The 25723-nt window shown below is 39.9% G+C and overlaps 3 protein-coding genes across 10 annotated transcripts in view; all 3 read right to left on the bottom strand.

The window, feature by feature from the left end:
- The window catches only part of LOC110061643 (uncharacterized), a 9971-nt gene extending 7558 nt beyond the window's left edge, over positions 1-2413 (bottom strand). The window contains exon 1 of the mRNA XM_089289935.1: positions 985-2413. The gene's annotated coding sequence lies outside the window, so the exon portion shown is untranslated. The remainder of the gene's footprint in view (positions 1-984) is intronic.
- Positions 2414-2550: 137 nt separating this feature from the next.
- On the bottom strand, positions 2551-14655 carry LOC110061641 (putative RNA-binding protein Luc7-like 2). 8 transcript variants are annotated; one of them, XM_089289933.1, is made up of 14 exons: positions 14461-14653; positions 14289-14329; positions 13504-13564; positions 12398-12492; positions 11657-11671; positions 11420-11518; positions 10920-11024; positions 7825-7888; positions 6427-6506; positions 5732-5835; positions 5208-5280; positions 4405-4544; positions 3757-3816; positions 2551-3143 (listed from the first exon to the last, which is right to left on the bottom strand). In XM_089289933.1, exons 4-14 carry the CDS (start codon positions 12431-12433, stop codon positions 2960-2962), a joined length of 960 nt encoding a protein of 319 aa, XP_089146059.1. In that variant the 5' UTR covers positions 12434-12492; positions 13504-13564; positions 14289-14329; positions 14461-14653; the 3' UTR covers positions 2551-2959. The 8 variants fall into 8 exon arrangements, with proteins under 8 accessions (XP_089146059.1, XP_020624143.1, XP_020624135.1 ...); XM_020768484.2 differs by lacking the exon at positions 13504-13564; XM_020768476.2 differs by lacking the exons at positions 13504-13564; positions 14289-14329 and having other exon boundaries at positions 14461-14654.
- A 1822-nt stretch (positions 14656-16477) lies between these two features.
- LOC110061658 (uncharacterized) lies at positions 16478-22849 on the bottom strand. Its single transcript, XM_020768511.2, has 4 exons — positions 22291-22849; positions 19668-19939; positions 18589-18882; positions 16478-18210 (listed from the first exon to the last, which is right to left on the bottom strand). The coding sequence occupies exons 1-4, from the start codon at positions 22698-22700 to the stop codon at positions 17744-17746; spliced, it is 1443 nt and encodes a 480-aa protein (XP_020624170.2). The 5' UTR covers positions 22701-22849; the 3' UTR covers positions 16478-17743.
- Positions 22850-25723: the final 2874 nt, after the last annotated feature.

Consider the following 25723-nt stretch of genomic DNA (forward strand, 5'->3'; position numbering starts at 1 on the left):
AAACTAAGCATGAATGCTTCGATGACACCTGACAAAACGTTTAAACCAAGTGAGACATTGATAATTTTCGTCGATCTGAAGTCTTGAGCACAAATAAAGCGTGTTTGATCGTATTGAGGGCTAGATTTGATCACGCGGCGGATTCCGGGATGTTCTGTTGGTCATCCGTCTCCTTCGTAGCCTACCGTGAAGCCCGATCGTACGTGTCATAAAATCCTCAAAATAGTTTGGTCTATACCGGCAGTGTAGACTGCCTGTGACGCAGGGTATTTTTTCGTAATCATTGGGAAAAATTGATTATATACAGTAAAGCGCGTGAAACTAACAATCCTAAAGAGGGTCTTAGAACTGACTTTTGCCAATTCTGTGGGAAATTCATGGAAGTAAGTACCCGAGCAAGCCACTAAGAAATATCTGTCCCCTTGATCGTCAATCACCGAGGGTTTGGGTTAAGGAGAGGAAATGATTGACATTTCAGGCAAATAAACAGAGACTGTGAACGCGGTGTATGTATTCGGAACCCCAGTGTTACAATTATCAAATAATTAAATTTTGTGGAACCGGCCTGAACCACTGAGTGTATCAGTTGTGAACAAACTCCGATACACACGAACACCTTCAGCTGAGTGTCGCAACGGTGACCAGTCGTTTCGCACGATAGCTAGTTCGCCTGATGTAAGTTCGCCAGCTTTAAAAATTCTTTGCAACGAATCAGTCGAGCAAGACTTGGCTTTTATATCGCGGCTTCCTGGCCGTATAACCTAAGCCAATGGTATATAGGCACGACACAACAAATCAACGCCTTTTTTTTCGTTCTAATCTAGGAATACCCTTCTCACATCATCGGGCTATAGGGCTTAACTTGGATCAGTTTTAAACAAGTGCAATTTCATTCGAAGCTCTAAAACTGATTAAGTTTAAATAGAAATTTCTTCCTTAGTAGTCAAATTTAACACCCAGGTATGTATAAAGTAACTTACTTACTTTTTATGTACGAGATGAATGTTATACTGTAAGATAACCAATTTAAAATTCAATTTTCATCAGTAGTCCAAAAACAGCACCAATAGATGTCCAAATTACACCTTGACGATCCTGAATAATCGATGAGTAACAGAGCTTTGTGCATCGATAATTAAAACAGTGTTTTCATTCTCTTTAGTGAGCATAAATGCCATAGAAACGGCATAGAAAATAGCCAACCCGAATTCGGGAATAGACACCATCTAAAAAAACGAAACATAAATTTATTGCATGTTAAGCCGCGTGTTAATAGTAAAAGCCAATTTCGGAAAGCAGTTAGGCTCCGCTGCTTTAAGCGACCTTAAGACAAACCAGCTTTCTCGATGAAATCGATGTCAATTCCGGTTGAATAAGTCAATATGGCAAGCAACTTGATATGCACAGATCTTCTATTTTGTCACGTGTTTTCTGGTCAGTGGTTTTCTAACCGCGCAATTCACTCGTGGTGTGTTATGGCGGGAAAAGTAACGCACTTAAGGTCCAGCATCTGATTGGCCAAGAACACAGAGTTCAAAGAACAAGAGCCATAAAACGTCTGCAGAGAAAGTTGGGGGCATCGTATAAGGACACTGACGCCGTTTTCCATTCGATGAAAAATTCTGGTTGGAATTTCCGGAAAATTTCCGCGAATGGAGCAACATTTTCCGGAATTTCCGAAGAGAAAACTCGCACGTAAGGAAAACCCAAATTTCCAGACATTTCCAATTACCGTTCCATTCCGAAATTTTCGGTTGAATGGTTCGCTTTTCAGGAAATTCAACAATTTCCGGATTTTCTGGAAACCTGGCATAGAAATTTTCTTACCATATGTCCCCAGTTTGAAATCTTTGGTAGATTGGCAAGCGCCCCGGATGGTAGAAAGAAGACAGTCTGTAACATTTTTCTCCTTTGTGGAGTGGGCTGGGTGCAGAGGAAGACCGGAGTGGTAAGGTGAACGCTTATACCCGAGGTGGACGCCTTAGCAGCGGGACCGTTTTCTCCTTTTGTAGAGTAGGGTGGAGGCAACACCTATGTGGGATGGGGGTATATCTGCAATAGTGGGAGAGCGTACATATTCGTGGAGAGAGTGGGTAATCAAGACTGAAAACCAGGGAGATATAAATTGTTAGTGTATGCAAATGCATAACAAACGAACACTACTGTGCCCCTTGAGCTAAAATACAGTTGTTTCAACTAGAGCTGTTTACCCTTAGTTTTCTTTATTGCACTATATGGAATCATTTATTTGGACATGCATGACCAGTGGTAAGATGAGAATTGTCGTAAAGCTCTCGAATGTGGGCAAGCTTTACTACCATACTGTACCCCTTTTCACTTCACTACCCCATCCCGAAAACCATAGAGACTTGCTTTACCTGTTTGCAGGCGCGTGCGAAACAAGAAATCGCCTAAAATCGTGTCAGAACATAAGCGGAGCGAGAGAACAATGAGATAATTTAGGGCCTCGGTTTGTACGAATACCCATTCAAGAGTTACCGGTCGTATGTTAGCAAGCACGTTTGTTTCCTAAATAAAACGAAACTTGCCTCACTTTTGACAATTTTAATTTTTCTAAGGTAAAATGAACACCTCGTCAGACTCACTGCGGCCGAGAAGCTTATAGCAACCACTACCGACAAGACGAGGCCATGCTGGTATATTGTGAACGCAATCGGACAACCACATTTCCAAATTGACATAACAGCACGATAATGAGTGCAGACGTTGAGGAAGGAAATTATTACACATAAATACACTATACAAGAGGAATTATTTGGAAGACTAAATCAAGCAATTCCAGGAACAAACTACAACTCAGTTGTTATTTTGGCTAAACTGAAGGGCGTTTAAAATATACAGAAGATGTAACAGGTAACACTGCGCTATAAAAAAGGAGATATTTTGCCGCGAGAAGACTCGCTTTGAAGTAATAAGCGCCTAAAAAGACGACCAAATCTCAGCTTTTCGATCTGGAACGAGATCTTTTAGGTGATTGTGGCGGTGATTTGGTTGGTGGAGTTTTCCTTTTCGTAGATGCTGAACGGGAGCGAGATCTAGAGCGGCGAGATGAGGACTTGTGCTTCGTGCGAGATCTGGATCCTGACCGCGATCTCGATCGAGACCGTGAATGCGAACGGCTCCTGTAAAACACAGTGCAAAGTCAGTCAAACTTCGTTATATTTCTAACATACTCGGTACTGTTACTGCTAAACAAGTAATAAAAAAACAACCTATATTTACCCTCGGCAGTGTTTGTTGCATAAAGGCTAGTGGAGCCGAGAAAACAACTGAAACAAATAATTCAAAGTAAACGAGTCACAACTGGCCGGAGGCAAACCAGTTAGCTATTTACAAGAGTGGCCTAGGATTTGAACTCGGGGCTACCGAGAAACAAATCCACTGGTAGTGGCCAGAGAGGAACACGAACCCGGGACCACTGGATCGAGAGTCCGACGCGCTGACCACTCGGTCACGCTTCCTCTGTTCACGTCACAAGGATAACCTTTCCTACCACTAATTACCCGCAGTTTTTACCTCTAAAAATGCTGACTATTCAATTGAGAATTTAACAACTTTTGGGGTCACCGAGTAACTACTGCATCTAATAGTTCAATAGTTACATGTACATCTGAAAAGGTAGTAGTAAGCTCTCACGTGTCCACGTGGAGTCACAAAAGGTGTCCTTTGCTTAGGGGAACTTCCCACAGAGTACTGATACAAATTGCTGACTGACACATTGACTACAAGAATTACCTTCTTCTCCTTCTTCTCTCTCTGCTGCGGCTCCCACTTCGACTTCGGCGGCGCCGGCTCCTTGACAGAGAACAGAAAAATACCAAAAAAATAAAGAAACGTCAAGTAAAAGAGAAGAATCATCTTGGCCCGACTAACTGGGTTAGTCATTTACATATAGTACTGTACAACTGTACATACCGCAACACAATTTAAGGGCTTAGTGGAGAGGAACGTTGTGCGACCACCCAAATAAAAACTGCAACGCATATTTAATTTGAAGGAGTGATTTGGAAGAAAACACCGAAGAAACACGAGCAGCCATCGACCAGTGAGACTTTCATTCTTTAGCTCAAAATGTAAATTCTTGTCAGTGATTATAACCTGCAAGCAGAGGCCATCTGTTTCCTTTGTTTCCGCATTAAAGTAAAGGGCTGCATCCCGGCTATACTGATTGCTGGATATTTCATGAGAACTTGGCGGTCCTAGAGATAGCATTTTACGCAAAAGAGCTTCTTTGAGAAGAGACTACATGTAGATTCAAATCACTGTTGAAAATTAAAGAGCTACACATCCTAGGATGAAGGAATATATTTATGTGACGAGTTTGAGTGGGAATTAATACATGTATCATAGCCCAGAAATCCCTGATGAAATACTTTCAGTTACCTTTCTTTTTCTCTTTCTCGTTCCCTTTCTCTCATTCTTTTCTCTCGTTCTCGTCTCTCCTGTTCTCTTTCCCGTTCCCGCTCTTCACGTCGTCGATTGCGCTCCATTTCTCTTTCAGAGCGTTTTTTAGCCACTCCGTCCTAAAAAGCACCAAACAAAATCAGGCTTGTAAATAAATGTACCCTACAGGTATTTACCAGTTTAACCAGTAAACCTCAAAGTACACACCGTTGCTTCAAAATTATTACATACAACTGCATAAACCCAATACACAATAAACGTCCCATTGGTAAGTGACAAATCCAAGCTTACTATTGGACCTCTTTACCGATGTCACGCAACATCAACAATTTTTCGCATTTTTGACACAAACAAAAAACCCTTGTCCACGCCGAATTGAGTAAATATGCGAAGTTTCATAAAAATACGTTGAAAATATGGGACCCCAAACTTGCCAATATTTACAAAGAACTGTATGTCAGGGCAAGAATTGCCCCCTGGCTTACATTTATTTGTAAAAATTGGTTTCCCATATTTTTATGAGTTTGTAACAGATTCTTATGAAGCTTCAATTATTTACTAAATTCGGCAGGATAAATAGAGCGGGGAGACTTATTTTTATTCGAAAGAAAAAATGATGTACATGTACTTCAGAAAAAAAAAATTAACAAAATGTTGATGTTCCAACTTTGATAGATATTCCTTCCAAATGTAAATCGGAAACATTTTAAATGGACAATGATTTCACGGCTCCAACGATTAGAATCTTCAGGTTTGCATTTTGTGCTCAGTTATAAGAATACCTGTAGTTCTTTCAACCTGTCACGAATTTTGATGAAGCCCATGTGAAGTTTTCCTCCAAAATGATCAGCCAATCTGGTTGGACAAATGAATATAGAGGGAATGATAAGCATAAAGAATTTCTCCGAGAACAATATTATAGAAAATGTGCCAACATTTTAACCCCTTTAAAACATGGTTCCTACCCTTTTGTGGATAAACAAAGGACTTAACTGCAGGGGAATAAAACATGATCTTTAAAAAGCCTCAAATATAAATTACATTGTATTTACCATTTATTTATTTAAGGACACACGAGCTATGTTTTTATACATTTTTAAAGAGAGAGAGAGAGATAGGCTCACTTTTCTAAACTTTTTATTGGTGGAGAGAAAAGCGTAAGAATCAGTACTGAAAAAGGTAAATTTCAAGAACTGTTAAGGACCCAGTGTACTTTGTAAGATCATAAAAGGCCTCAAAATGTGTGTCCACTTCCTCAAGGACTCTCAAGGTGCATACAAGCCCTGCCAAAAATTTATGAATTCACCTGCGGTCATTGTCATACAAGCTGAGGTATGCAGCACACACTTCACAGACTCTCAACTTTTGCTGCTGAAGTGAAGATGATGGAAGGGTCTCTCGATATATGTCCTGCAGGGGAATGAAACAAGCCCAAGCCATTAATTCACTAATCACTCTGCAAGTGTCAGTAGTCCATGTGACTATGTGGCATTCATGATATTTCTGAGAGAACTGATACACAGGGGTTTCACTGAGGTTTTCAGCAGGAAGGCAATTGGTTTCCACAGGCACGCCATTCTTTTTGAACTGAATGTATTTATAACAAAAACTTTCCTCTAGATGGTCGAACCAGGTAGACAAAAAACAGGTACAACATATGCAAAATTGGCCTCACAGCCAGTTAATTTGTCAGGTGCTCGGCCCTTAATGAAAAAGGGTTCCCCTGAAAATTTTAAGTGTGCAGACAACGCTACTGTAGAAGCCAACACTGAGCATTGAAAACCTCCCAAATTTTATGATTTTAGTTTTTATCCCGTGCCTATTGCAACACTTTATTCAATGCCAAAAGCACCATCATGTCTGAAATTCACTTTACTGCACACCATAACTACATGTACTGTTAAGTCTGGTTGTGCAATGGGAAAGGCCTGTTTAATGTTACACGCAATGTTACATGAACTGTAGACCTTGAATGAAACAAATAACCATGTCTCTCCCTACCTCTGCCATTCTTTTCTTTTGTTTCAAGTCTTCCACCTCTTTCATGAGTTCCATTGACTCATCAACTTTGCCCTCAGCTCCTGCAACAAAGAAAACACAAACAGTTGAGTAATTCAATACTTTCTGAAATGTTACAGAATGTAAAGAAAAATGAATAACATCTTTAAAATGTTGTTTGTTTTATATTTGTTTCACAGCATTTTACCTTTACAAAAACCTGCACGTACATGTAAGAACCTACATTTTTTGGAGTCCGGCAAAATAAGTTATTGCATTTTGGGGTAGTTATTACTGGCAATTTACTGTAGGCTAAGTAGGGTCCAATTTAGCTTCTTAATTTCTATGAAAGAGATATAGTTGTTGATAACCAGAAAAACAAATTAACTTGGGTTTGGTCCTTGCATATACAGTACTAATTCACAACTGTATTAATTTTTTTAATTGATTTACAAACACAATATACATAGGAAAAAAACTACATAAATAAAAAGAGGAAATAATATTACAGCACAATACTTACTTACTTACAGTACAGTATGATCGTTAAGACTACTTACATTGTTCTTTACATAGCTAAAACAATACAGTTTGGAAAATGTCCAATTTTGTTTTTTTGCTTTAAAGCTTCAAACAAAAGGCAGCACTACTAATGCTGCCTTTGCTATATATGTACAGTATAAGCATTATATTACTAACCAAAAAACAAAAAAACACTACTTAGTTAACAAAACAAAGAAACCACGCCGTCAGTGCATGTTAAATAATATGTTGAAAGGATTTTTGGAAAGCAGTAAGAGACTTGTTTTTAAATGCAATTTCTTTTAATTTGATTCTTAATTTTTCTTTTAGAAGTATAAGAAAACTGTCAAAAGAGAGCTTTTCGTCGTGCAGGCAGCTGCAGTATATAGAAAATTTTGCAGTTAGAAGCACATAGTTTAAAGGGTATCTATGTTCCATTTTATCAAAAACACTGTATAAAATCATACTATTTGATAATGCTAGTTGCTGTTTCGTTTTGTTTGTCCACCAGTTTTGAAAGGTCTTCTAAAAGGCTATAATGGAACAGCAGTGTCAGAACATATGATCTAGGGAGTGTGTATCGTGTATTATGTAGTTTCTGTAATAATTATAGGTTTGCAATCTCAGTGTCACACTCCTTGGTTAAAATGTTTATCACAATTTAACTGCATCTTGCATATAAAAACCTGCTTGATATTGCTTGGCTTAACAGGTTCTTATATTCTTGGGTATTAAAAATAAATTAATAACAAATTTCTGCCAGCAGTTTCTTAAACCACTAGGTCCTTACATGTGAGTTTTGACTGTATCGAATTACAGTGCCTCTGTTTTTCATTTGGAAGAGAAAGGAAGAATAGGGATTTCCTTTTTGCCACATACCCATACTTTCTGCTTCAGCAAGCTTTTTACCAATCTGTTCAGCCAGGTCATGAACTGCTTGGGCCTGAGGAAAGAAATAATTGGCTTAATTTACCAGCAAATCAGGCTAGGAAAAGTCTTACCAAGATTACTTTGTGTACAGTAAACATTTGGTTTGGTCTTTCACTCACAGACAAAAAGCTATAAAGGACTCATGAAACATTTGGGGGGATTTCACCTGCAAAGAATAGTTTCATACTTTACTAGCTGTACTTTTTCATGATGTAAACCTGCAGTGAGAGTAAGTGCAGTGAGTATGCACAAGAGTGCCAATGTATAATTTGACAAAATGTGTTAAATCAGGATTTGCTTTTCAGGAAAAGCCAGCTGGCCCCTAAGTTTTCAGATTTAGTCGCCAGCAAGAGTACTTCAGTGAAAAGCCAAGAACAGTTTCATACTTTATTAGCTGTACTTTTTCTTGATGTAAACCTGTATAAGTGCAGTGAGTATGCACAAGAGTGCATATAATTTGACATAATTTGTATAGTTTGACAAAATGTGTTTAATCAGGGCTTGACTTTCAGGAAAAAAACCTTTCAGGAAAAGCCAGCTGGAATTAAGTTTTCAGATTTAGTCACAAGCAAAAGTATTTCAGTGAAAAGTATGAAAAGTTAGTTGCCAGTGAAAAAATTCAGTCTCACTGGCGACCCGAGCGGTTGCAACATCAAGCTCTGTAAATATGCCCTCATGGTTAGTGCGCTCATCTGAGGATCAAGCGGTCTAGGTTTGAACCCTGGCCAGGGACACTGCGTTGTGTCCTTGGGCGAGACACTTTATTCTCACAGTGCCTCTCTCCAACCGCAGGTGTATAAATGGGTACCAGCAAACTTAATGCTGAGGGTAACCCTGCAATGGACTAGCAACTCATCCAGGGGGGAGTAGAAATACCCCTAGTCGCTTCATACTACAGAAACCAGGATAAGCTCCGGGGTCTGATGGGCCACTTAGCTCATATGCAGACTTTACCTACCTATTTTATGTAATAAAAAGTAACAGTAATTTGTATGATGCACCCTGGCAGAGCTAGCTGCCAGTTTGGTAATATTAAAGCCATATACATGTATAGTGTTAAAATAAACCAGGATGAAAGGCAACCACAAAAAAAACCAATGTAAAAGCTAATGCGCAAACCAAAGTGAAAGCTAGCCACAAGAAAACCAGTGTGAAGACTAACCGCAAGAAAACCAAAGAGAGCCAACCAGTTGTGTATATACAGCTGTAGGCTAACCAAATAGTCCCAACTTACACTGTAATTTCCAGTCCTCTCGGCCTAGGGGGTTCTGAAGTACAGTACTGGTCAAAGGGATTGCAGCACCTACACGCGCATAAAATGCGTGTAGTCTGCGTGTAGTAATCGTGGACAGTGCGTGGGCAGTGCGTGGACGGTTCATGTAATTACGCACATGTAAAATTTACTGATCTGTTAGTTACACATATTTGCATGTAATTTTATGCAAATGCTGTATTTTAATCGGAGAAAGAAACCTTTGTTATTCATACACGCAGTTGCGTGTATTTTGCACAACAAAAAGCCACTACTAACTTGTATTCAAAACACGTGACTCTTAATGTTCACAACAAAAAGTAAATTTAAAAGCCGACAAGCATTGCTAAATTAGTGGACTAGCTCAAGCACCTATCAAACAAATACTATTTTTGAGTGTGTAGCAGTCCACACTTCTGCTTAACATCTAAACTTAATTCTTAAAGATCTACGAGTTTTCGCTTACGATGTGCATCGCAACATAATGTTTACCCACCCACGAAACGTCATTTCAACCCCTGTTCCTTCAATAACAATGAAGTAGGGATTCAAACAGAAACTTGCCGACTCCCTCTTAATCTGCTCATTGGCCACACTTCTGCTTAAACGGCGAAGAATCGAAACTTTTTTTTAACAAAATCTAAGCATTTGTTAATTTTCGAGTCATCAGATTTTCATCCCTGGGTTGAGTCGCGTTGACAGATCATAGATTTGGGAAGATTTTGGTCACGTGCTAGGCAATGAAGTTCAAGAAACAGATCAAATTTCATTTCAATCAGATCAAAACAATATGCTTTCACATAGACAACATTCACTTCTGAGTACATAACATTAATGACAAATCTTCAAAGGCTTTTTAAACTTGAAGAAGATAACTGATGTTTAAAAATTAATTGAAAATCTCAAGTGAAATAATGTGTTTTGCTGTTATTTCATGTCTGTCAAACCTCAGTTTGTCAGTCGCTGGCGCTTTTGTTGTTTCTCACAAAAAGAAAAAACACGATGGGAAAAGCTTCTGAACACCGGTAAACTCCAAACGCTTCGGAGTACGACATATTTTTAATGAATCTTCGAATTGTTTTAAAGTACACTGATTGCTGTAATTTAAAATTGAAAGCAAAATTATGTGTTTATGTTCTGTTATCTCAGTGAATCCTAGCATGCCTGTCAGTCGCTGGCGCCGCTTGTTGAAACTACATGTACGACGCAAAAAATACTTTTACTGTAAAGCGGTAAGCCGGTTAAAGGAAACTGGTCTATTCTACCGGAAACGTTTGAAGACCAGAAGTAAGAAGGTGAAAGACTAAGCCATATCGCAGTGCAGTCCAATATGGTAAATGTTACACAGTAAATGTTTTGTTTTCATTACAAGCACTTTTAATATCTTGTTCTCATTGCACGCACTTAATGAGTTCCAGTTGAACGACTGCATGTGATTTTACACGCAATATCACGTCTTCTGTGTGAAATTACGCGCGTGCAATTACACACATTTTCATGCATTTGCGTGTAAGGTGCGTGGACATTGCATGGACACTGCGTGTAATGTGCGTGTAGTACACGCGCTTTACGCGCGTGTAATGCTGCAGTCCCTTTGACCGGTACTGTAGCATCCATCGTTTACCTCAGTAAATAATGTGTCTTTCACCCCATGTTTTTTTTGCAGCATAATGCACCTGTCAGTGTTGTACCAAATGATTGTACAAAGTAACAACACTTTAGCTAGCTTGCCGTGGTATTTTTCCATTACACTTTTACAGTAGTGTGGTCATGGAAAAGAGAAAATACAAACCTCGGGAACAAGGTCATGGTCATCCTGTGTCTCCTCAAGCCTTTTCTTTGCTATTTGAATTTTTCTATCACAGTCCTTGATGAAAGACTGAAGATGTTCCATTTGCTGATAAAAAGTTTAAAGAAAAAAAAGCAAATTAGTTCACTTTCATGTAATAATAATGTAAAATTTTGGACAAATGTAATAATTTTGGTTAAAATAGAGAATATGACAAAAATAAAATGGCATTCAGTCAGCATACATGAAGCACGGTGTTAAAAACAGACAACAAGTTTTCATCCAGAGTGATTTTGTTTCTGTGTTCCAAATTTCAAGTGATCCAATGACTGATGCAAAGCAGCCAATGTTAATAGTGGTCATATACTTTCATTAGTAAACAGAAATATGCATATATTTAATGTACAGTCTTTTTTGTCATCCAGTTTGCTTAAACCCTCTTCCATCCCTTTCAGCTCAACATGTCACTACAAACTTTAACAGACCAATTCACATATACTTACATCTATGTCATAACCATAGTCTCTTTTCTCTGACGCAATCTCAAAGTCTGCTTTCAGGGCAGGATCGTGAATCTTGTTACATGGACCAAGGTCCATTTTCTGCAACAAAAGCAAGTTAGAAAATACATCAAAAAGAAAGTGCCTAGTAAATATTCATGTAGAGTATGAAAAAGATGAGATTGTTTTACAGTAAAAAGCTTCACTTTAGAAATGGCTTTTCGCACAGTTTTAACTTACAGTTTTGAAGATCCACTGTTCTTCATTGAATAGCATGAAAGGGATACAACAAGACTTAATCAGGGAAGCTACTAAAAGAAACAATCCTTTTATATAGTATTCAATACAAAGAGTGATAAAGGTGTATTTTTGGAGTAGTAAAAACTGGTTGTACTGAATATGTAAGGTGAAGAGCTTTACACTGTCACAAACTTGTCAGCAAAGTAAAATATTATGATGTGCACCAAAACATCTGATGGTAAATTTTATCATTTTATATGGAATCAAAACACCATTGAAAAGTTTCACCAATTAACTTGTATTTTCAATATTTAGTTGTGATTAAAACAGATTCTCTGTAAGCAATCTGGAGGGAGGTGCAGTGGCACCATGGTTGTACTCAACTCTGGATCAAGATGTCCGGGTTCGAGTCCTGTTGACTGGGGACATTGTGTTGTGTTATTAGAAGACACTTTACCCTCACAGTACCTCTTAAATGGGTACAAGCAAATTTAATAGTAAAGGTAACCCTGCGATGAACTGACATCCCATCCAGGGGGAAGTGGAAATACTCCTAGTTGCTTCATGCTACAGAAATCAGGATAAGCACAAGCCTAATGGGCAACTTGGCTCGTATGCAGACTTTACCTTTTACCTTACCTCTGTGAGCAATCTACAAGTACTCTTCCAAGAATTTAAACACTGAGACAAATACATTTGCACACTCTGTGTATTGATGATCAGTTAAAACAAGCTACTCACTGTATTATTGAAGAGTTCATGAGGGCAAAGACCCATAAGGAAGCTCTTACAAACTCGGTCATCAGTAAACTTGATTACATCTTCAGGTCTGGCACCTAGAAGGATATAAAGACAACACAGAAATAAAGCATTAATACCATCCAACAGTTTAAATACAGTATTTTAATTTCTCGCTTTGAAAATGTTTAATAACAAAATTATAATGCGGAAATGCTTTACAATGTAAATCCTCCATTAAACCCAAAGAGTTTCCTTAACATGTACACTGTACATACTATACATAAACTTTAGATAACACCTTCAGTAAGAATTGTATAGCCAGTTGTACAATATAACTTCAAGAATCACTTCAATATCTGCATCTTCTTTCCAGCATGCAGTGGCTATACCAAGTTAATGAGATTGCTGACAAGGAATAGCCGGAGAATCTTGTATTTTTTTTTTTTTTTGGTGTTTGATTTGTTCAAAATAAATATGAATGGTAAATTTTCTAAGGAAACCTGGATGTTCCCTCTCAAGCTTATACATATACATGAGGTAGGATGAAAAGAAGGTAACCAAAACATAATTAAAAAGGGCAAACCTTTACTTATACGTAAGTGGGTTAAACAGAGGATTTATGTGATATAGGTTACTCAAGGATAATACAACACACAGAACAAAACCCTTACTTTAAACACAATAAGTCAACAAAATGGAAAATTGGTTCTGGCTTCTGTGAAATGCAACTTCCTTTTTATTTTTTGGAATTCATGTTGATTGGATAAGGAGTGTGGATTAAAACCCCCAGTCTTAAGACATAATAAAATGAATTTTTATTCCAAAACATTTCAGATAGAGATCTTGAGAAAAAACAAATTGGCCCCTGAGAAATATTTCATATGGGTAAAATGTAGATTCATCTATACTTTTATACCCAGTCTAAGACTTAAAACCTCCAGAGGTATGTATGTATGTAGGTCTCTCTTGATTGTTGTCAATATTATGCTACATTACATATCCAAAAATGAACCATTCAAGGTTGATTCTAGTCAAGAATTACTGAGTAACCAATACCTCCCAACCACCATAAGAAAACAAAATTGAAATTTTCTGTCCCTACTTACGTCGCCCTACTTACGCATCCAATGACTTGCTCACAATACATGTACATAGCTATCAGTGAGCCTTGTTTGAGAAAGCATTCAATATCTGGTATTAATGGGGAACTCCCATAACACAGGTATACAAGAAATTTATAAAACATACTGTACATGCAGAGTGCGCACAAGATATCAAGCTACACAAGACAGCTGGTAAATATAATATTGACTGCTAGAAGAAAATGCTTTTTTCAAAGCTGGTGCAAAGAATAGGGTATATACAGGTTACAGTTTTATGTGAAGAGTATATATTTTGCACCTCTGATTGACTTTGCTACAGCAAACAAAATGCAATTTGCACTTGCCCCATCAAATGCTGTCTGCAATAAATTTACTTCAAAACATGCATGTAGTTGTTTTTCCTGCTACATCACGAGTATAATTTTAATTTCTATGTCAGTCTTAAGCCAATAGCAAAACCACAACACAGACCTGCTGTGACAAAGCCTATCAGAGTATGAAAGTCGGTTAATTTTCATGGAAAGCTTTCAGAAATAAACTTGCAGTTTTCCTTCCCGTTGCAAGGCCACAAATATTCAACCAGTAACTCATTTTTGTACAAAAGATAATAGGTAATACGGTGTGTAAAAGAGATCCTTTCAAACGAAATTGAAGCCCCCATTCCAAACAGGTCAACAAAACAGGTGTTGAATACTATTTTAAACTAGGAGAACACTCTCTACAGTACAGCTGGGCACGAGGAAAAGAGAATTCGAAAAGATAAAAACATGACAAAGACAAAAACTCACTCCACTTGATTGAGCTAGCGTCGACATCACAACTGAGTTGTCTATTTAGTCAGTATACAAAAATAACCCAATAAGAAAAAGCTCTCACAAACTCACAAGCGTGCTAAATCTTCAAATTCAGTCAAGACGTATCGAGCTCGTTTCACTTTCACATCGCATTTTTTGCACTCACCATCCCTCTGGGTTCCCATTAGCTCATCCAACATCTTTTTCATTTGTTCTTGCGCTGTCATTTTGTCTGAAGACTGCCAAAAATGGCAGAAGACCCTGCTAATTGCTAAACTTCCCGAGCGCTTCTAGGAATAAAATGGCGCACTCATCCCGTTCCTGCAACTCAAAGGGATTGCAACGTGTTCTGGGAATCGTACAGTGCATTCTGGGATTGAGTGGAGCGCGGCGGTTGAGCCCGAACGGAATCTTTGTAGATTGTTTATTTGTTTTTATATAATAATGAAATGAATGCGAGCGCTCTGATTGGTAAATTAGCTATGGTTTATTGTGCAAGTAAACTCATGGAAATTTCGCGTGTCTTTTGAATTATTATATAAAAGCAATAGACCTCAAGTTTCTATGGTTTAGAGGCATGATAAACCACTTGGGATGTTAGAAGAATTCTTCGAGTGGTCTTTCAACATCCCGCGTGGTTTATCAGTCTATAAACCATAAAAACTTGTGGTCTATTGCTTAAGTTTATTTTTCACAGATTTCCGAGGTAGTGATAGGGGTGGCCAATGGTAATTGTGGGTACTGAGATCTAGCGTTTTTCCTTTGCGAGCCCGAGACATTTTGAACTTCTTTTCAATTGCGAGACCGAGACTCTCTGTAACTGGAAAGCACTAATTCATGATATCGTAGAACGAGTAAGCTCTCTAGCGCCAAAATGATGTGGTGGTACAATTCAGGAGAATTTAGGATTAACTTTTTATAGACGGAAATTTGAAAGTTGCGTTATTAAAATTCAATGTATCATGGGACTTCAAGACTTGCTCAGCCTTTTGGTGAAAAATCGAGACTGCGACACATGCATGGCCGTTCAAAAAATCGAGACTGGGACACCAGTATAATTGGACTAAAATTTTGCGAGACCCACAGTTTTTGAAATATCATTCTTCACCCCTATTGCTAGCCTCTGGGAAGGCTTACTGGTAGGCCAAGTCGTAGCTAAATACAGGCTGCGAGTTGAAATGAGACTCCTGATTCTCCTTTCGCGCGCCTCTGCAATTCAACTCAGCTCTTGCAAGTGCATGCTAGGTGGGGCTTCTTTTCTCCTTTTTCTTGTGTTTCTCCTTTTTCTCGGCCGGGAAGTCTGTCTCGAAGACTTAGGAGTCATTCCATGTTTCGGTAGAGTTGGCCTGTTCGTAATATTTCGCGTGTTCAATCCATCTAAAGCCGCTCAAGACTACAGAGACCTGTTGACTGTCGAGCAACAAGTCCGAAACACTATATTGATGCTTGATTTCTCACTGAGATGACTTGACCAGTTGTGAATAGCCCTAGTGATAGCCCTTGCGATAGCAAGTTACGAGTTGCAGCGGGTGATCAGATTGTTATATACTCAGGATAACGTGTATGTTGTTTTATGCGTGTAGTACGTGCTCTAGTATAAAAACAGGAGGAGCTATCACTTGTTCTAAACGCTTAGTTTGTCGTTCCAGATATACTGACTTTATACTGAAACGTATAACTATCCATGCGCATAATTCGTCTGCTGCCCTTCTTTATCCGTCTCAACCAAATTCGTCTTAAAACCCGCGTCTTGTACCCTTCTACATACTGAGACGTACTTCTAGACTGCTCACTGAAAACACTTGACCCAGTTCCTCCGGGTGGGTAATCACTACTGGTGCGTCCCCAGTATAAAAGCGACCAATGTCAGATGTTTATATTTTTGTCGTCAGTTTAGGATACGACTGTGATAGACGCAAAAGAGATCAAAGGTTTAAATTCAGATAGGTTACGATTTCAACGTTTCAGTCATCAGGACAATCGACATTTAGTGCTATTCATGTTTCGAAACTGGGCCTCAGCCTTTTGCAAGCTAAGTTATATTTTCAAGTTTTGATTCCTTTTCTTACGAATGCCCGCCAAAAAGTCCTTAAACAAGATCGCTTTCGATTAGATAAAAAGTAATACATTAAAAATTAAAGTAAAGAAATATGTATATATTTTACAGCAAGATGCCGCGTAAATGATCGTTACTTTTTATAAAATTTTAATATGCCTTCCTTTGTCATGGAGCAACTTGTGTGTCTTTTCAACCCGCACAGTACACATAACTAGTAAAATGTGGCACAACATAAAAAAAGAAACATTTAAAAAAAAAACGAATGTAAAGTAACATCATAGTGTGGGAGTCTAATGTAATTCAGGACTGAGGGGAAGAAGATTGTGAGAATTAAAGATCTAATCTTCTCAAATTCATTAATAATCTATCAAGGCTTTCAGGACAAACTTCTATATTTGGTGCTGTTTTCTTTGTATCCAAGTCTCTTTTGGGAATTGAGAGAGAAAGAAAACTTAAAAAAATTACAATTTTGACCCGAAAGTCTCGGAGCCATGTTAGAATATTGATATATCGAACGTGGCCTATTAGCATAGATTTTTGCGATTTTATTTCTCCGTTTTCTCCTTAGTTTTGGTTTCGATTGAGAATATATATCAAACACTCAAGACCGTACTTGACCACATTTCGAAACACCTCGAAGTTCGTCAAAAAACTCCGCTGCGCGTCGCATTTTCAACTCTCTTCTCGGTGTTTGGAAAGGTGGTCGAACACGGTCTTTCGCGTCAGATATGTTACGTCAAAACTGAGGAAGCTGCATTGACGGACGAATTATCAAATTCTCGCAGCAGTCACTCCCAAAAGAATAAAACCTTAGTAATCAACATGCTGTTTCTCCTAGAACAGCATTATATCAAGACGACAGGTAACTGGAAGACGGGATAACATCAATGAAGAAATGTCGTTGTGATGTACTACCAAATGCTCAAGAGAACACAATAGCAATGTGTAGTTGGAGCGGTTTTCATTGAGTGTCCAAAGTATTTCAACTCGAATTAGCTTTGGCTCTGCACGGCAACGCTTCCCAATTCGCTTTAAAAAAATTGCGCCACTTTGTCGTCCAATCAGAAGTAAAACCGAAACCAATCGTAACTCGCTCGCGCATATTTTCCCGCGCTTCCGTTCAGCTCCATGTACTTGCTTGAGTTTTAATTGGTTGATGGGATTTCCCGTGTCCTTTGTGATTGGCCAGAGTGATTACTTTGGTTTTGGTTTTACAACACTAAATTGAAAACCGCTCTATATATTAGTAAGATAAATTCCAATTCAATACTGATAGCAATCCGTTCGACAATGAGGAAAGTCAAAGATGAAAACAGTAATGAAATAAAGTCAGCTCACATTTACTAGCAAAGCCAGAGCGCCCTATTTGTCCATGACAGTGATTTGCATCTCAAATGGTACAAACCACGCACGGAAGTCTCTCAGTTTCAACATACGGCGGACAGGAAAACGTTTGGCAGCTCGCAAAAAGCCCTCGGACGTAAGTGGCCTCCTGCAGGAGTCCTCTAGACTCCCTGTCGATGCAGATGACGTCCTTATGATCTTTCCGATTAGACTGCACCGCCAGGTAGCCATCATACTCCCGGTGCCACCCCCGATAGCATTCCTTACGGGCCGGCAGCATGATCTGTACGCTGCGCCTCCTGACCAGGCACAGCACGCATGACAGGTAGAAGTAGGTGCCGTGCAGTGTGCTTCTTGTTTGGTCCTGTTTCAGTGCGTTGAGATTCGCCTGCGAGACGTTGGCCAGCGGAGTGCTGGGATCCACCTGGCCAAAGTACCAAGGCTGGTTAGGTACACAGATGAAAGGAGATCCCCCAGTTCGATCTTTACCCTGGCCTGTGCCCGCAGCTTGACCTGATAGACAGAAAAGGACAGTTTTGTTCAGAATAAATGTCCTACTCGGAGCATTCCTTTCCACCTGACTAACGGCGTGAAATCAATCTTAGCATGCGCGAACGAAAGTATGACAGTCTTGTTTTCAGAGCCAGGGAGTGTTGGAGTTGTCGCAGAACGCGGCCTGCATCAGATCAACATTTTCTTATGAGGTCCTTGAGAGTTGGGACAAAATGAAACTCCAGGGGATAGCCTGCGAGCGGGTTAACGTTTTGGTCGCACTTGAGAGTGATGAAGCTGGAAGTAAGCAAATCGCTGTACATGCAGTTATGTATACTATTACCAAGTTGAAAGGATAATTTAGACGAATCGATTTAAAGGGAAGTCACAACATCTTACCTGAGTAAACTATCGTAGCACCTCCTACGGGGCATGTGGTTCTCCCCCATCGGGTGTAGGTGAGTCCTACCCCGTCATTCCCGGCTACGTCCCTGCCAAGTTCCTCGTATGTCGCCGCCTCGACGCAAGACTTCTCCACTCGCCGGCCCCTCTCCGTGACATAGCAAGTAGTCTCGCCAGCCTCTCCCTTGCTCCCCTTATTTCCTGCCCTTCCAGGGATTCCTGGCTCGCCATTCTCGCCCGGTATTCCGGCAACTCCCCTGTTCCCCTTCAATCCCCCCAAACCGCGATCGCCTAAAACGGAGACAACAAAGTTAATTTCTCTTTCATTTTCACTTTATTGAACGCCAACTATCGACGGGTAATGCAAATGTTAGAACACTGGTATTTCATTCGAAGCGTCACACCAGAATCACTCAAGACAACAATGAGACCTGTCGCGCTTCAAGGCTATAACTTGAGCAGACTGAACAGTAACAGAGCAATGGATCCCTGGTAGCTTTGGTTCAAATGTTCTTCTTAACATGTGAAATCCGATTGAGCAAAAAGTTAAACAAAAATTCAGCGCTCTCAACAGAGTATATTATTTGACAAAGTGGCACACAGGAACTTTTGGAAACGACTAAGAGCATATGACCTTAATTTGCATTCTAGCATTTTGATTACTTCCGAGATTTCGTTAAGTGAAGTCGAAATTGTGTTGTGAAAAGACCACTTTACCAAGTTTGAAATAAACCAGTAATAAGTGTTACTGCGATTTTACTCGGATCGAGACTGTTGATAGAGTATGATTGATTGAGTAAGTGTGCAAGCTTTGAATATGACTATTTTTGGAATCATAGCAATTTCATTAGATGTGGGAACTGTGAACGTTTCTTACGCATTCGGGCATTGCATAAATTTTTCGGGCAATGAGGTCACCGCCCCGCCCCCAGGTTTGAAATATATATTCTCCTTAGTCATTACCAAACATTTCTTATGACGATAGTTCTGAGAATGATGTAACACGTCAAGACAATATCGACCAACTCGTCACACGTAAGTTTTGCAATAGGAATGGGAAAATAACTGCTGATCACCTTGTTTTCCAGGTTCGCCTTTCTCTCCTTTAAAGCCCGTTTCTCCTCGATGGCCAGGAAGACCATTTACCCCTGGGGGTCCGGGGGCTCCGGGTGATCCAGGGTGACCATCCTTCCCCTGGGGTCCATCTCTGCCAGGGATCCCCGTAGGACCATCCATTCCTGGCCTCCCGTCAGTGCCATCTCTACCTGGCATACCCGGTTGCCCGGGAGGTCCGCGCGGCGCTGATTGAAATCGTTTATTCGTATAGGTGTCTTGCAAGTATTGAGTCCTGCAAAAACATACAGATAGAGAGTAAACTACTTTAACACTGTGGTAGAGAGACCGTGATCTAGATCACAGTCTCCTGCTGTAGCCTATTCTGCTCGAAGACTGGTATCCAGAGCGGCCCTTACCTCGTACCCAGACCTCACTCTGTTTGAAGCTTGGCCGTGGGAGGTCTGGGTTCAAAATTAGAGCAGCCCTGCAACATCCCTATACACAGATATACAAATGTGCAGATCAGACCACAAAGGCAGGGGTCTCCGCCCATACTCTTTTGAAATTTAATGGTCCATTTCGATGCGAATTTCGTTGTGCCTCTGTTCCTAAACGAGTCCTCGTTCAAAACCTTTTATATGGAAATGAGTTTGATTTCCATGAATTTCAAGGGGGAAGCCCTAAGACATATCTGTCTATCAGGGTGGACTTTTCAGGAGAACCTGATATCAGTAGAGTCAATAAAGGCCCTGATAAAATTCACTACAAAATGCTACAAAATCACGTACAAGAAGTAACTATACATAAAACGCGCTAAGAAGCTTTATTGAAAACTAAAAAGAAATAATTATATGTTTAACTCTTTTGCATTTTGATTCCAGATATTCAGATTCTCGCAAAATTCTCGCCGTGTCAGGGGTCTCGTGGTCTTGTTTTTTCAGAGGCTATGTGCGTCTCGCTGTCTCGTTTTTCTTCACAAAACGGTCTCTGAATCTCGATTTTTTTTTCGCGAGCCTAAGAATGTCTCCAAGTCTAGATTCGTCTGTTTGTTTTTATAACTGACCTCTGAACGTCTTAGAATCTGAATGTCACGCCCTCGCATTTAAAGCACTTTAAAATCTTTGTCTCGCAATCGAATGTCTCGGGGACGTAAAGAAAACGCTAGTCTCGCCTTTTCGCAACGTCTCGCACTTAACATACACCACCCCTAATAATTTCCGAGTTCGCTTGTCCCCTGGTTCAAAACGAGCCTTCATGCAAAACCTTTCATGTGAAAATGAGTTTGATTTGCATGAAAATGAACCTGTAGGCGGAACTCGTTTTCATATGAATGGTTTCGCACGTAGACTCGTTTTGATAAGACACACAAGTGAACTCGGAAATGGTCTGTTGGCTTATCAAGTTGCTTTATCTGATTATGAATTGTTTGGGAAATCCTTTAAAACTGTGCGCAATGTCCTTCAATGCACCTTTTCACAAGCTGGTAGACAAGACTATCCCGTCTGTTCTGATCAACTCCTAGGCTAGGCTAGGCGATCCGCTCCATGACGTTTGTTTCAGATGGCTCGTCACGCAGTCTTGCCGTCGAGCAGTCACACAAGCGAGCGGCAAATGTCGAGTCGGCGAGAGTGTTCCCAAACGCGAGCTTGTTTGCAGGCTAAACCTAGCTAGTGGGCTGTAGGTTATCTGTGTAGGTTTGCAAAGCCCACTCCCGGGATGGGGTGGGGGCGGTGTTCCGAGAAAAACTGAGTTGGTGTGTGCGGTCCGCTTCCCAAAAGCCTTACCCCCATTAAGACCAAAATACTGCGCATAATTTCACGCGCGATAAGCGCGCGCACATTAGAAAATGGCGGCTTTTCCTTTGCGGCTGGACCTCGCCATAGAGGTATATCGTCATTTTCTCGAAAACGAGTACGGTGACCTATCATTTTTTTTCTGTTGTGTTGTATTGAGTAATAAATTTATCTATGTAAAATAAATATGGGCCAGTTCTCAGTGTTGAGCAAGAAACAATCATCGGAAACATGAATTTAGCAAGCAATCGTGACTATAATCATGGTGCTATTATAAGGATTTATATGGTATAAACAAGGTGCTTTTGCTCCTAAACGAACATGGGGACCCCTCATTTTTATTTCCAAATTTAAGTTCCTACAATATAAACAGTCAATAGGCAAAGTTTGACAAAAATCTCAGTGCAGGTTCTTTTTGCGTGGAATGACCTTAAATCAATATCCTATTTCAGACCTGTTCCCTAGTACAGACCAATGTTCAAGGGAATGTTTATATGCTTTTATTAGGTAAGATAGCTTCTTCTGAAAAACATGTGCAATTCAAGACAAGTACAAAAACCATACCCTATTTGAGACCGAAATGGCCAAAATCGATGCCATATAAAATCTGACCAAGGCGGCTAAAAGACCATACCCTTTGGGGCCTCACATACCAACATAGCCCATATAAGAGAGTACCCCCTACCCCCAGCCGGGGGTCTCAACACATTACACGTATATTAAAAAAGGATCATTTACGGAAAGACTGCTCAAAACTGATGAGTGATTTGACGACCCTTTCGAAAGGGATCTAACATGATTCTGCTCACAAAGAAAAACAGATGTTTTCATAACAAAGATCGCTTCTTACCTGCCTTGTACCACGATCATTTGCTGTTGCAGCCGCAAAATGGCGTTGTGCAGATAACCCCCAAAAGCAGTGTTACCGTTATTGTCTTGTCCTTGTGCGGTTTGTGTTGTCTGTCTGCGCTTTCTCACTCTGGCTTCCTTAGCCGTTTGCTCAACAGTTTTGCTCACGTCCTTTCGCGTCTTCGTAATGGTTTTCTTTTCTGGTGCAGCTTTGATCGTAATCCTCGCCATTTCTGCCGTTCGATTGCGTAATTCATCTGTCCTTCCATCTTCAGGGCAGCTGCACTGTGCGCACGGAGGAGGAAGAAAGAAAACCTGTACAAGACAAGCTGTAGAAATGAAGATGGCTATAAAACTGATTGCTGTAGCAAAGACAGCGCAGCCATATCCTTCTTTACTCGAACTGCCCATTCTTCTCAAGTTTGTTAACCGAATTCCAAACGAATCGCTTTAACAACACTTCCCCGCAATATTGACAACCTACGTACGCAGCAGAAGTGAGGAGGCCAGGTTTGTTTCCCCAAACAAAGCACCTTTCATCTAAACACTTTTACTCTTGAAACCCAATGCGCCTCGCCAGGGGTCAACAAGTCTCAAATCCCGCAAAAAATACTTCATATTTTGGGAAAGGGCTAGAACGTGGCAGATGTGAGGGTGACAATTCATTTTCAATGCAGAAGATAAGAGTTGATTTTATCAAAGGTAAAAAGATTGGTTTGCCCAAAACATCAATTACATGTGCGTTTTAGGACTCTTTGCGAGTGTCGTGATAAAGCCATCCAGATGATTGAGCCGATCAGTACAGTGCAGTTACGGCCAAAAGCGATCAACGTTCTCCTGTCACCACCCCTAATGGGAAGCCTGATCGACTCATATACATCGTCACCCAATCTTCCCGCCGGAACAATATCTTCGTTTCTCGTGCTTTCTCCACCAACCGATGTGTGACCTACCGGATCTTTTGTAGAATTAGCTAGTATTGCGTTATTTGATCTAAAGATTTTCTCCGGCCGGGGGCGAAAAAAGGTTTCTGGAAGTTATTTGCATTTAACTTTCGTTTCTGACCTCCGACTCAAATGTCTTTAGATCCTGCTTTGGAGATAAAAGGTACTCTGGTCAAGGGAAAAGTCAGAAAAAAAGAGAGATGAAAAGTTTTATTATCAGGACCAAGAGCACACTGGACGGTGTAGTGGTTCAGAGAATTCTCTTCAGAGCAGGATTCAGGATGTTCTAGGTTCAAGTCTTGAAAGGGAAATTAAAAAGGGTATTTAAAGTGATAACACCACGCAGAATGAAGATCAAGCATTGGCAGATAATTCGAAGTTATTTGGAGTCAATGAAACGGGGGCTACAGGTATACATACACATAGAGTCAAAGAAGGTGGATTCAGGGAGGTAAGCGCTACAGGAGGGAGGTACAAACCGAATCATAGGGCCCCGGGGGGGTACTTTGGGAATTTCTGGGTGGGGATGAGCCGCTGGGACCCTGGAACCCTTTGCCTATACCAGAGCTAGTTCAGCTGAATTTTGCTACCCTATACTAGAGTAAACTCCCCAAATCCCCCCATCTATCGACACTGTTGAGGCTGATTTGCGTAAATTTAAACTTGCCGATTTGATTTTTTCATATTTTTGAGTGGCAATTCCTGGTTTCCTTAGTCTAGATAACATCTTCAACCAACTAGTCAGTTTTGTGAAAAATGATACCCTATTCTAGACCCAAACGCTCTGATTTATATACCCTATCCTAGAGTAAACTGCCTGAAAATCATACCCTTCACAGCGGCACATACCTATATAGCCCATATATGGCAGTATCGCCCCCGGGGGTTGTTTTAATGTTTAATGTACTGAAGAGACATTTGACAACCGGTTTGTTACAATGTGAAGCATCCGGGGTCAGCCAGCCTGTCAAGAATTAGCATGGCTATAACGAACTTTTTTGCAAACACGAAATTGATTTCGTGCTGTAAAACAGAGTAGTATGTATCTTGTCATGTATTGTCCATGTTTCCTTAATCGTCATCATTACCTAGAGCTGAACGTGATACAGTTAAGAATGGTATCTTGGTAAAATATAAGTGCACGTCGTGACATAAGAGTAACGAAGGTTCCCGAATTTCGCGAAGCTTCGAGAATTTTACAGAGTCACGAACAAATAGTCGCATAATAGGAAAAAAGAAACTTCGAGACCTCGCTTTCTCCCGGGAACTTGCAACAGTAACACTACAGTTTCCAGAAGAAGTGGATTAATGTTTAAAATACTTAAATAAAGTTACTGATACTAATCAGTGAGGAGAATAAATACTTAGTCGTCAGTCTGTGGTAGCTGTCTCTCAGACACCTCAACTGTTCTTAATCCTAACATTTTATCTTCTAACTTTCTCAGTAGGGAAGAAACATCAGGTAGGATTAACCTTAATAGATTATTTACTTTGGTCCACTGATCTGTTACTGCCGAGCCTAAAGTTTTAATTCCTTGCAAGACCTACTTCGGTTAATATTCAACTAAAACGTCTCAGCTTTCCCTCTCCTATTTTGAGATTGTTACCCTTTAAATATTACTATAGTCAAATTAACAAATCGAAAGTGGTTTAGCGTTGTCTGTACTTTTATAGACAGCGACATCATCACACTGATGAGGAAAGTGTAGTAACAGTAGAAGGTGTAGTAACAGTGGAAGGTTTAGTAACAGTAAGAAGGTGTAATAACAGTATAAGAAGGTGTAGTAACAGTAAGAAGGTCTAGTAACAGTAAGAAAGTGTTGTTAAAGTAGAAAGTGTAGTAACAGTGGAAGGTGCAGTAACAGTAAAAGGTGCAGTAACAGTAGAAGGTTCAGTAACAGTACAAGATGTAATAACAATAAAAAGTGTAGTAACAGTAGGAAGATGTAGTAACAATAGTAGGTGTAGTAACAGTAGAAGGTATAGTAACAGTAAGTATATGTAGTAGCGGTAAGAAGGTGTAGTAACAGTACGAAGGTGTAGTAACAGTAAAAAGGTGTAGTAACAGTGGAGGGTGTAGTCACAGTAAAAAGGTGTAGTAACAATAAGAAGGTCTAGTAACGGTAAAAAGGTGTATTGTCAGTGAAAGGCGCAGTAACAGTGCAAGATGTAGTAACAGTGAAAGGTGTAGTAACAGTAGAAAATGTAAAAGTAGCAGTAAGAAGGTGTAGTAACAGTAAGAAGGTACAGTAACAGTAAGAAGGTGTAAAAGTAGCAGTAAGAAGGTGTATTAACAGTAAGGTGTAGAAACAGAAAGAAGGTGTAGTAACAGTAAGAAAGTATAGTAACAGTAAGAAGGTGTAGTAACAGTAAGTATGGGTTATTGACCAAGCTTGTTCGGTCAAGATGGTGGGATATTGGCCAAGTTCTTTTTTTGTGTGTTTATGGTCCGAGACGGAGTCGAGGTCCATAAACTCGTAAAAAAAGAAC

The sequence above is a fragment of the Orbicella faveolata genome, unplaced genomic scaffold (genome assembly GCF_042242905.1).
Source record: "Orbicella faveolata isolate gen_17 unplaced genomic scaffold, um_ofav_v1 contig_2, whole genome shotgun sequence".
Lineage (NCBI taxonomy): Eukaryota > Metazoa > Cnidaria > Anthozoa > Scleractinia > Merulinidae > Orbicella > Orbicella faveolata.